Source organism: Populus alba, chromosome 6 (genome assembly GCF_005239225.2).
Source record: "Populus alba chromosome 6, ASM523922v2, whole genome shotgun sequence".
In the NCBI taxonomy this organism is placed as follows: Eukaryota; Viridiplantae; Streptophyta; class Magnoliopsida; order Malpighiales; family Salicaceae; genus Populus; species Populus alba.
In genome coordinates, this window is record NC_133289.1 from 25,360,423 (window position 1) to 25,372,950 (window position 12,528).

At 34.3% G+C, this 12,528-nt stretch overlaps 1 protein-coding gene across 1 annotated transcript in view; it reads left to right on the forward strand.

Annotated features, from left to right (window-relative positions):
* The first annotated feature begins 508 nt into the window (after window positions 1-508).
* LOC140955715 (uncharacterized) overlaps window positions 509-12,528 on the forward strand; it is a 106,550-nt gene continuing 94,530 nt past the window's right edge. The window contains 1 exon segment of the mRNA XM_073409896.1: window positions 509-1,166. Within this exon segment, the coding sequence (XP_073265997.1) occupies window positions 509-1,166 (658 nt within the window).

Below are 12,528 nucleotides of genomic sequence, written 5' to 3' on the forward strand. Positions count from 1 at the left end.
GGCACCAATTAAAACCCAACCTCATACATCTAGTGGAGGTATGTATAACCTTAGGGAAGATCATGACCTCCAAGCCGAGTTTGCATCTTTAGCTAGAAAAGTCGAGGCACTAGAATTGAAAAAGAGTGGTCAATTAAAATATGTTTAAGACATTGTGTGTCAAATCTGTGAAACAAATGAACATGCAACCAATGACTATCCAACTTTGCCTTCTTTCAAGAAATGCCTCCATGAACAAGCCCATGCTTTAAATAGTTTCCAAAGGCCCAATCATAACCTATATTCGCAAACATACAACCCTAGTTGGAGAAATCACCAAAATTTCAGTTGGAAGAGTGATAACAATAATGCACAAACTTCACAACCACCATTTCAAGCACACCATAATTTCCAAAATTCTCATGGATATGCACCTCCTTATGCTCCACCTCCTAGAAGAAATCTTGAGGAAACATTGCATGCATTTATTGAAAAGCAAGAGACAATCAACACTCAACTTGCTCAAAGTATGACAAATTTTAAAGATGCTCATGCAAAATTCACATCTGCTCTCAGTTTTCAAGAGAAAGGTAAGTTTTCATCTCAACCACAGCAAAATCCAAAGGGGCAATACAATGCAAATGCAAGTAGTTCCGGAAGCCAACACATGGATCAAGTCAAATCAGTCATCACTCTTCGTAGTGGTAAGGTTATTGAAAAACCCACTCTTGAACCTTGTGAGAAAGATGATGAGTCAATCTCTGAGGGTAAGGAAGGGGTTGAATCTGAATATTGTAAAGAAAAGACTGATTCTCTGCCAGCACTTCCATTTCCTCATGCCATGACCAAACAAAGGAAAGTCAATCACAATTCTGAAATCCTTGAAACTTTCAAACAGGTAAGGATCAATATACCTTTGTTGGATGCTATTAAACATGTACCTTCCTATGCTAAATTTTTGAAAGATCTATGCACTGTGAAGATAAAACTAAATGTGAAAAAGAAAGCATTTTTAGTCGAACAAGTAAGTGCTATTCTTCAGAACAATAATGCTTTGAAATATAAAGACCCTTGTTGTCCTACAATTTCTTACTTTATTGGAGAACATAAAATTGAAAGAGCTTTACTTGATCTTGTAGCTAGTGTGAATTTACTTCCATATTTGGTTTTTCAAAGTCTTAATCTAGGTTAGTTAAAACCAACTTCTGTAACTCTTTTACTTGCTGATAGATCTGTAAAAGTGCCTAGAGGAATAATTGAAGATGTGTTAGTACAAGTTGATAAATTCATTTATCCTGTGGATTTTATTGTCTTGGACACGCAACCTGTTGAAGCATGTAATTCATTTCCTGTTATTTTAGGACGTGCGTTTCTTGCAACTTCTAATGCAGTGATTAATTGTAGGAATGGACTAATGAAGTTATCTTTTGGAAACATGACATTGGAGATGAATATTTTCAACATTTGCAAGCAACCTGGAGATGATAATGATTTATAAGAATAGATCTTATTGAAGAATTAGTTCATGATCAACTTGAATCTACTTTGAGTAAAATTGAGTTGGATGAATCTAAAGATTTGCAAATGATTTATTCTCAGGAAGAAATCACGGATGAAAAAGGCACAAAAAATGTTGATGCCGATCTTTTGTCAAGAGTGACAACAAATTTGACATCTGACATCCCACCAATCAATGATTACTCTCTTGATGAATCCTCACTTTCTTTTAGTTCAATGCCTTGGTTTGCTAAAAGTATCAATTTTCTTGCAACAGGAGATTTGCTAGCTCACTGGAGTACCGAAGACAAAGGAAAGTTTTTGAGCGACGTGCAAAACTTTTATTGGGATGACCCTTACTTATTCAAATATTGTCCTGATCAAATATTTCAAAAATACATTCCTGACAATGAGGTAAGTAGTGTTATTAAACGTTGTCATTGTGAAGCATGTGGTAGTCATTTCTCATTAAGAAAGATGACTGCAAAAATCTTACAAAATGGATTTTATTGGCCCACCATGTTTAAGGACACGCATGCATTCTACAAAACTTGTGAAAATTGTCAAAAAGTTGATACTGGTCAAAAAGTTTTGCTTTATAATTCTCGACTCCATTTATTTCCTAAAAAACTAAGATCAAGATGGAGCGGTCCATTTATTTTGAAACATGTGTATCCTTATGGGGCCCTTGATATAGAGAATCCAAAGAATGACAATGTTTTGAAGGTAAATGGACATCGTTTGAAAGCTTACTTTGATGAGTTTCCTAGTGAAAATGAATCCATTGGTTTACTTTGATGTGTTCCTTTTTAGTGTGACTTTTGTTTTGCTAGTTTCTCTCACCCCGGTCAAATGGCGGATAACGGTACTCCGTGACTCTTAAGTCGGTTCTTTCAATTTCCTATTATAACTGATATCTGTGTATATATTTGTGCAATTCTCTACTCTTTCTCCTTTCTTTGAATCTCTCCTCCTATTCTCATTTAAAAATGGAAACCACTCTTGAAAAATTAAAAAAGTATTTTCCCGCTCTGCCTCAGAATACGATTACAAAAATTTACCATGCTAGATGTGCAAGATTGAGGTTATTAATGAATCATGAAATTCCTGAAGATATTCGTTGGCTGATTGAAGCAAAGGTTCGATTATCAGGTGAGTCCTCCAATTCTTTCATTTCACACATGCCTGGAACAGGTAAAAGCGCTTTTGTAAAGAAACGTCGTGCAAAACGTCTGAAAGTCTATCACAGATATGCCAGATGGACTTGTAATGTGACATGTCGTTCTTTAGGAATGGTATCTGTAAACCGTGAAGATAAATACAATTCATTAAGGATGGCCTGAGTAAGGGGTCTTTAGATAATCTTCTATTGACTCTTAAGACGCACCCTAGTGTAGATGTGCATCGTGCAATTCATGATTTATGGCCACAATTCCATAAAGAACATGCTCGACTTAGTCTTGGAAATCTGACTAAAAAAGACCTTGTTTGCCAGTTTTTAAGAAAACTGGATGGGAAGCCTATCCCCGACCCATAGAGGGCGTTTAAGCTATTCTTGGACGTAAAACCAAGGAAAGATGTGAGCCACAATCACAACTACCTGTACATACACATGCTTTTGCAAAATAAATAAATAAATAAAGAGAGAGAGAGAGAGTGAGGCTACGGCTGGCCTACATATAGGTGATATGATTGCATTTTCAATTTCTCATCTATAAAATTCTACTCAACCCATACATTCATCAAATATAGAAGTGTGTAGAAATGCCAGGTTCCTCAAGTCATCACATAAACAATATTTATGTTTTCGGTGGATCCAGTCCTAGGAAAGAAAAAGAGTTTTTAGAATTAGCAAATCATCTTGGTCAGGTACTAGCTGAGCGAAAGATTCATTTAGTGTATGGAGGAGGTAGCCTTGGGTTAATGGGGGAAATGTCAAAAGCTGCATTTTTAGGAGGTAGTCTAGTTTTAGGGGTTATCTCCAAACCTTTAGCATAATGGGATATCATTGGAAAAACAATTAGAGAGGAATTACAGGTCCCCACAATGTCTGATCGACTGAATGCAATGTTTAACTATGCTGATACCTTCATTGCCTTACCAGGTGGTCTGGGCACATTGGAAGAGATCTGTCATATTTTCTCTTGGGCCCAACTGCACATTCACCATAAACCTATAGGTTTGTTAAATGTTAATGGTTTTTATGATAAGTTGTTGTCTTTTCTTGATCATGCTGTGGAACAGGAATTTCTAACATCTTCAACACGACAAATCATAATCTCTGCTGCTATTGCTGAATAATTGATTGACCAACTACAATCTTTCATCCCTGTAATTAATCCCTCCATGAGTCGCATAAATTGGTCAACTAAGGAAAGCTGTAAAAAGATTAGATTGGATTTGAGCTTATGTTTGTAAATATTTGCATCTTTTGGTTTTAGTATTGTGTTTTGTTGTTTCTTATATTTGTTTAAGTGTGTTTCAGGTTTGTCAATGTTCGCTATTTCAGGTGATGTCTTATATACTCTATCTTTCTACCTTAAGACATTGAGGACAATGTCTCATTTTGGTTGGGGGAAAGGGTAGTAGTTGATATATTAAAAAAAAAAACAATTGTGTTTTCTATTTCATAAACTATTTGCAAAACTGTTGTTATTAGGATGGCAGAGTAAAAGGAGTTCTTTTGTTAAAGTGACTCTTGAGACGCATCTTAGTAAACATTCTTAACAAGGTCTATCAGAATACTTCTTGAAATATTCAGGTTTACAAACTCTCGTATTGTTAGCACTTGATTCTGCTCATATGCTCATTTAACAAGTATTCTTAAATCTTTATTTTCACACACACACACACACACTTTAACATATGATTGTGGGTTGCACATTGAATTATTACATTATTTATGTTCTTTTGTTAAAGGTAAAAACTAAGGGAAAGGGATAATACATAATTTGCGAAAAAACAAAAAAAAAAAACAAAAAAAATAATGATAAATTAAAGGTAGATAAGTTTGGTTTCATCACCTCCCTAATCTAAGCAATTAAGCCCAAAGGGGACTTTTAACAATTAATACCCTAAAGTCAACTGACTTGGGAGCTATTGGCCCAACGCTTGTTACATGGGTTAAGGAGAAAAGCTTAAGGGAATCAAACATTGCACTATCTACGTATCAGTATCCGCAACCCGAGTTATTAAGCTCGTAGGGGTGTCTCAACACCTAATGCCCTAAGACCAACTGGCCTGGGAGTCATTAGCTGAAAGCTCGTTACATGGGTTAAAGATGCATTGTGTTTTAAGTTATATATGTGTGTGTGTGTGTGTGTAAATAAAATAATCCTAACCCAAGAAAGTTAACCTTAAACATTAGAATAAAAATTTGTTTTTCTTCCAAGTAAAGTCCCATAACTATATGTTGATATTTTGAGCACAAAAGAAAGGTTTAGTAATATCTTGTTTAAGAGGTATTGAGTAGATTTATGAATTTAATAAGAGTTTGTTTATCTGGATAGATTAATGGAAGTTGAATGATGAATGCCTTGCTTTATGGAATTTGCAAATTGTTTTTCTATTGTAACGCTTTGATTACTAGGGACTAGTAATAAGCTGGTTGAGGGATGTGATTAGTACTTAAAAGTGCATATTTATCAAGGTTTTATATCATGATTTTGCACTTAAAGTATCAATAACTCCTTAACTAAAGCATGTTTTATAATAACAAGTTTAATACTATAAAATACCTTAATATATGGTAAATGTTCATCTTAAATGCAGGCCTATCACATAAATTAAAGGATTGATTGATGAGTTCAAGTATGGAAATTGAAACGACAAAGAGAGGGACAAACTTAGAAAAGAGATGTTGGTGCAGTCCAAACTAGAACACTGTTCGGTAATTGGGTCATATCTTGAGTTCTAGATGTCAAAATGATCTCCAAGTTTTACACAGATTCAGTAAGACATAGGCCTACAACTTTCATGTGGACACCAAGATCTAAGAAGTTCGTATGCAAGTCCAAATTATTGCAACAACGGAGAAGTCCGAATCTGTCCTGCAGCCTATACACTGTTCAGTGTTTGGCCCATATATGGAGTTCTAGAAGTCCAAATGACCTCCATTATTTTTTCATGGAAAGCTGAGTCATTTTTCTACAACTTTCATGTTTTCAAGTGGTCCCATTTCTGAAGTCCAAATGACCTCCATTATTTTTTCATGGAAAACTGAGTCATTTTTCTACAACTTTCATGTTTTCAAGTGGTCCCATTTCTGATGCTAGCAATTTCGTTTTATTTAGACAAGAAGATAATGATTTTCACAAAGTCAATAGTTGGCCACCCACTTAACAATTAGTCATCAAATCAATAATTCCAAATTTTGTCTTATAAAAGGAGGCATTTGCCATGTATTTAGTGGCTGGATTGTTCAGATCAAGAGCTTGCTCTTGTTCTCTCTCTTTATATTTTTTTTGTAATTCTTAAGTTTTGCTTTCATTAATATCTTGTTTATGCTTTTCATTTCCTTTCCTTTCCTTAACTTGTATCTTATTTATGTGCTTGTTTTGTTTATTTATGTTTCTCTTTTTCATTATGTTTAGCTAAGTTTATTATGTCAAGGTGAAAAGGTTACACTAATGGTGTAAGAATAAGTATAGTGTAAACTCAACATGCACCTTAATGTTTAATATTAACATGTCTTATTTTTTTATCTTACTAATTCTTAATACCTTGCTTGTTAAATGGTTAATCTAGATTTGTGTTGTATAACACTTGGTACAATAAATGCTTGGCACTCTCATAGCCTAACCGTATGGTATTACCTACACTTGTGCTATGAAAGGAACTTGATTTGTTGTTAACATAAGTAAGCATCATGAATTCCTTAAAATATTTAAAAGTTTGGTGTTACGTAAATAAGATAATTAATATGATCATGTTAACAATTTATAATGAGTTATTAATGATAAATCATCCGATAGGAACCTCCTTCGTGTGTGGTTTCCAAATTGAGTAATAAGAGTTTATACTATACTTGTTTGAAATATCATTAGTGGATCCTCTAACCTTGACATGTGTTTTTATCATTGTTTAATTCTTACAATAATCTTCCATCTCAAAGTTCTCATTAATTTCTTCCTCTTCTTTTTTTTACTACTACTACTACTACTACTACTACTACTACTACTACTACTATTTACATTCTTGTTATATTTTATTTACGGTAAGTATGCTCTGTGTTTGATCAAGGATCCTGACATTGTTGGTCTTGCCTTGTTCATTCGCATCAGAAATCTGTTTATATTATATAATATATCTCTTTGATCTTTTCATAAACTCAGTATATAGGCTGAAAACCTGTGACCCGATCTTTTAGATCATTCTCAGGTATAACAACGCCACGTACTGAGTATTATTATTATTATTGTTGTTGTTGTTGTTGTTGTTGTTGTATTTTTATTTATAATTTATACAATTAACCTCTCTGTGGTTCGACCCCGGTCTTGCCGGGTTATTTATTACTTCGACACTCCTACACTTGGGAGAAGACATCAATCTTTTGGTCATGTCAGCTAACTTTCCCTTGATGCTGAATCTCAACATTTTTTTTTCCATAGACTTACATTCAAATATTCTTTATCCCCAAGACAAAATGCAAGGGTTCTCCTTCGAATATTTGCATACTTCTTCTATCTATACTGGGCCACCTTTATTTGATCCCTAATGATCCTCACTTTTTCAGTAGTGATTTGTACTAATTTTGCCCCATACAACTTTCTGTCCCCGACTTCTCCCCAACACAAGGGTGTCTTACACTTTTTTCCATAAAAAGCTTTAAATGGGGCCATTCTAATTATTGTCTAATAACTGTTGTTATATGTGAATTCTATTGGCAACAGGTGCTCCTCCCAGTAGACAAGCATTTCGTCAAAGAAAAATTAGATAATGGATTGATTTGCACACCTTATGTGCCTAATAGGGGACAACTTGATGATATTATTATATAATATACTAAAAGGGATCAGTGCCCCTGTTACTGTTTACCGAGACATAAAGCATTGTGGATTGAAGCATTATGGATTGAAGCAGTGTAATGGCAGGGTTGCCCTTGCCACATAGAGTTGCAAGGACATCAGTAGGGGGATGAAGTTGTCTTTTCATTAGGATGCATATGGCATTAAAGGGATGGTTGGGCAAAAAATTGTCAGTTCAAGTTTTGGTGGGGCTGCATATACCTGGCCTTTGGATTGATAATCACTGGGTGCTCGCACGCTAAGTGGGGCTGTAGGCCTTAGCCTGCAGACACATGGTGTTTGGGTTGCACTAGGCACTACGTTTAGACTCGTGCGCATGGCTGTAGACCTAGGTGAGCGAGTATGAAGACCCACTCAGGATACCTTAGCCTTGGGTCTTGCATCAAGACCCAATTCTGTTAGGAGCCGCTGCTCTTTGATCTTGTGTCAGGACCCAGGTTTCTTGGGTCCTATGTCAGGATCGAAGGTTCTTGGGTCTTGAGTTTATTAATATAATTAATTGTGTTATAAATATTATTATTTTTCTTATAATTTAAAGTATTCATCTAAAAAATATAATTAATATAATTATATTTGTGTTATAAATATAATTATATGTATTATAAATATTGTTTTTTATATTTCAAAGTATTCATATAAAAAATATAATTATTTGTGTTATAAATATAATAATTTTTATTATAACTCAAAGTATTCATATAAAAAATATTATAATTTGTGTTCTAAATATTATTATTTTTCATTATAATTTAAATTATTCATATAAAAAATATTATAATTTGTGTTCTAAATATAATTATTTTATTATAATTCAAAGTATTAATATAAAAAATATTATTATTTGTTCTATAAATATTATTATTTTTATTATAATTCTCTTGGGTACTCCAGACGCAGCATCCATTGGCCTTGGGTCCCGCATTTGGACCAAATTCTATTGGGTCTGTCACAAGGACCTAAGTCTCTTAGGTACTGCGTCAGGACTCACGTCTCTTGGATCCTAGGTTGAGCCAATTGTCTTGGGTCCTGAGTCAAGACCAAGGCTAATGGGTCCTATATAAGGACTCAATGCTAATGGGTCATGCGTCAGGACTAGGGGTGAGCAAAAAAACCGGAAAACCGATTAAACCGAGAAAACCGGAAAAAAATAATCGAAAAAACCAAACCGAAAAAAACTGCATTAACCGATTAAAAAATCACAAAAAAAATTCTGATTCAGTTTGGTTTCGGTTTCTAAAGTCTGAAACCGATTGAACCGAACCGAACCGAACCGGTTCAATCAACCAGCACTTAAAAAAAAAAAACAAGTATAAATATAAATGTTTCCTAACCCTAGCCGCCCCCCCTCTCCCTTTACCCTCTCCCTTCTCTCACTTTACCCTCTGCCTCCCCCCCCACCCTCTCCATTCTTAGCCTCTCTCTCACGTTACCCTCAGCCTCCCCCCCAGCCTTTCGGTCAATCTTTCCCTTTCTGCTCCTCATCTAAATGAGCTAGCAGGATATGAAATACCTTCAACGCTCCTTGGCTCTATCTTTTCCTTGACACTCTCCTTGGCATCAACCGGCCTCCCCTGGCTCTTCCACCGTCTGGGCTCCCTTTCCTCCCTATGCTCCCCCGGCGCAGTAGTTCTGTTTGACCGTCTTGTCTCCCCCTGCCGCCTGACTGACCATTCTTGTTGAGTCTGTGCCATAAATGGAATTGGAATAGTAGATCCATTCCTTTTCTTTTGTTTTTCATATCCGTGGTTTTAATTACAATGTTTGGGTCTTGGGTTTTTTGCCCGATTAGCAGGGTTGAGTTTTGTTTGGTTGGACGTTGTTACGGTCAAGGTTGTAGGAGAAGCAAAGAGGACCATTGGGTTTGAACCGGTTTGGAAGGGAAAAACACCAAACCAAACTGAACCGAAATTAATCGGTTTGAACAAGTTTTCGGTTCGGTTCGGTTCGGTTCAAAAAATTAAAAAAAAAATTTGGTTTCATTGTTTATTTTGGTTTAAAACCGGATCGAACCGGAAATGCTCAGCCCTAGCCAGGACCCACTACTCTTGGGTTCTGCTTTAGGACCCACTTCTATTGGGCCCGGTGATAGGACCCTAGGTTCTTGGGTCTTCGGTTTCTAAATGTTATTATTTGTATTATAAATATTATTATTTTTATTATAATTAAAATGATTAATATAAAAAATATTATTATTTGTGTTATACATATTATTATTTTTATTAAAATTAATAATGTTATTATTAAAAATATTTTTATTTTTATTATAATTAATATTATTAATAAAATAATTAATATATTTGAAAAAAAAAACATAGATTTGTTTTTACAAGTAAAATCAATCAATTATTATTATTATTATTAACTTGGGTCAGACATCCCTTTTCAAAGTTAAGAAAATTGAGGCCGGAAAGGGCCGCCTAACCCAAGTTGCTTAGGTGTGGCATGAGCGCAAACTCAGATCACTTGGGTCTTGCAGCCTCGCCTAACCTAGTTCTCTTGGGTCTTACGCCAGGCTCCAAGGCTAATGGGTCCTGTGTTAGGACCCAAGAAATGGGTCCAACATCAAGACCCAATTCTATTGGGTCGGCGTCATGACTGAAAGTTCTTGGGTCTTAGGTTTCTAAATATTATTATTTGTATTATAAATATTGTTATTTTTATTATAATTAAAAGTATTAATATAAAAAATATTATTATTTGCATTATAAATATTATTATTTTTATTATAATTAATAATGTTATTATAAAAAATATTATTATTTGTGTTATAAATATTATTATTTTTATTATAATTAATACTATTATTATAAAAAATATTATTATTTGTATTATAAATATTATTATTTGTATAATAATTAATATTATTAAAAACTAACAAGCTTGGAGCTCCTAACCAAATAACTAATGGGATGAGAACCACTAACATGTAAAGAACTTGAGGATCAAGAATTATCGACTCGAAAACTAACAGGTCAAGAACCATCGACCCAAGAAGAGCTACCAACTTTAGAACTACCATGCATAAAATTACAGGGTTAAGATGTAACACCTTGTAATTTTTTATGCATCTTTATTCATTTATCACAATCTTATACGTGTAAATAAGATAACTTTTTAGCAAGGAATTCTTTGATTTTAACAAAATTTCAGCAGAGTTTCCCTGCACGAGAACTCTAGCCAAGATTTGATCTCACTTTATTACTACTTACAAATACCAACAATAACCCTAAACACAACAGTTCATGTAATCCTTACTCACAGGTAGCCTCATACATACCACTAAAAAAACACAATCATCAACTATTCCATCAGAATATAATTCCATACAACCTATAAATACATACATATAATTATATATCATTAATTTCACCATACTTATTTTTATGATTGCCATCATCTTTCTCTTTACATCTCATATAACATGCCACTGTAGTCTTCATTTTTCCTAGTGCGGTATCCTTTCATTGGCCTTTGGCATCTCGGTATCCCATTACAATCAATATTATTTGAAAATAGATAAAATATTTTTCCTAATTCACCCATGGTGATAAATCCTCTCTTAATTAATTAAATACCTTCATATAGTTCATGTTATACCTAATATTTTCCTATTTTTTTTACCCTTGATTAGGACAACATATAGCAGGATTAAAACATAACATTTTCTATATAACATAATTTAGTGATCTCAAATATAAGGATCACTTACACAACCCTTATGTGTGCCTTACTTTTTGGGCCTAGTTTGTCTCGATCTATAAAGACCCGTTTCATTGTGTATCTGCCATGGTTTTTAGGACCGATTGGTTATGACCTGTAGTGGCCCTTTTCGATGGGTATTTTCCTTTGTTTTTAGGCTTGGTTGGTACTGGCCTATCAAGGTCCATTTTGATGGGTATTTTCCTTGGTTTTCAGACATGGTTGGTCCTAGCTTGTCAGTGTGTACTTGCTTTGGTTTTCAAAACTGATTAATGGTGGCCTGTTGGGGGCCATTTTGATGGGTATTTGCCTTTGTTTTTGGACCTTGGATGGTCCTGGCCCATCAGGGCTAGTTTAAGAGGGTATTTGCTTTGGTTTTTGAGCTCGTCTGATCAAGACTTGTCGGGGCTCATTTCAGTTGGTATTTGCTTGGTTTTCGGGCCTTGTAAGTCTTGGCCCGTCAAGGTCTATTTTCGATGTTTATTTTCTTTTGCTTTCAAGACTGTTTGGTTCTAGCCTATTTGGGTGTGTATTTGCATTAGTTTTTAGGCCAGGTTGGTCATAGCCCATCGGGGTCATTTCAGAAGGTATTTGCCTTGGTTCTCAGGCCAGATGGTCTTGGTATGTCAAGGATTGTTATGGTGAGTATTTGTCTTGGTTTTCAGGATGGTTGGTTGACACAACCAAAAGATTGATGTCTTCTCCCAAGTGTAGGAGTGTTGAAGTAATAAATAAACCAGCAAGACCAGGGTCGAACCACAAGGAGGTTACTTTATAATAATAATAATAATAATAATAAGTTAAAGAGGACTTTGAGATGGAAGATTAATGTGAGAATTCAACAATGATAAAAACAAATGTCAAGGTTAGAGTATCCACTAATAGTATGAGAAATAAGTATAGTATAAACTCTTTTTATTAATCAATTGGAAATTGGAAACCACACACAAAGGAGGTTCTAATAGGATGATTTATCCTTAATAGTTCATTATAAATTTTTAACATGATCATATTAATTATTTTATTTAAGTAACACCAAACTTTTAAATATTATCAGAAATTCATGATGCTAACTTATGTTAACAACAAATCAAGTTCTTTTCATAGCACAAGTGTAGGTTATATTATATAGTTGGCTATGAAAGTGCCAAGCATTTATTGTACCAAGTGTTATACAACACAAATCTAGATTAACCATTTAACAAGCAAGGTATTAAGAATTAGTAAGATAAAAAGATAAGACATGTTAATAACAAACTTTCTTGGATATAAACATTGAAGTCCATGTTGAGTTTATATTATACCTATTCTAACACCATACATAATA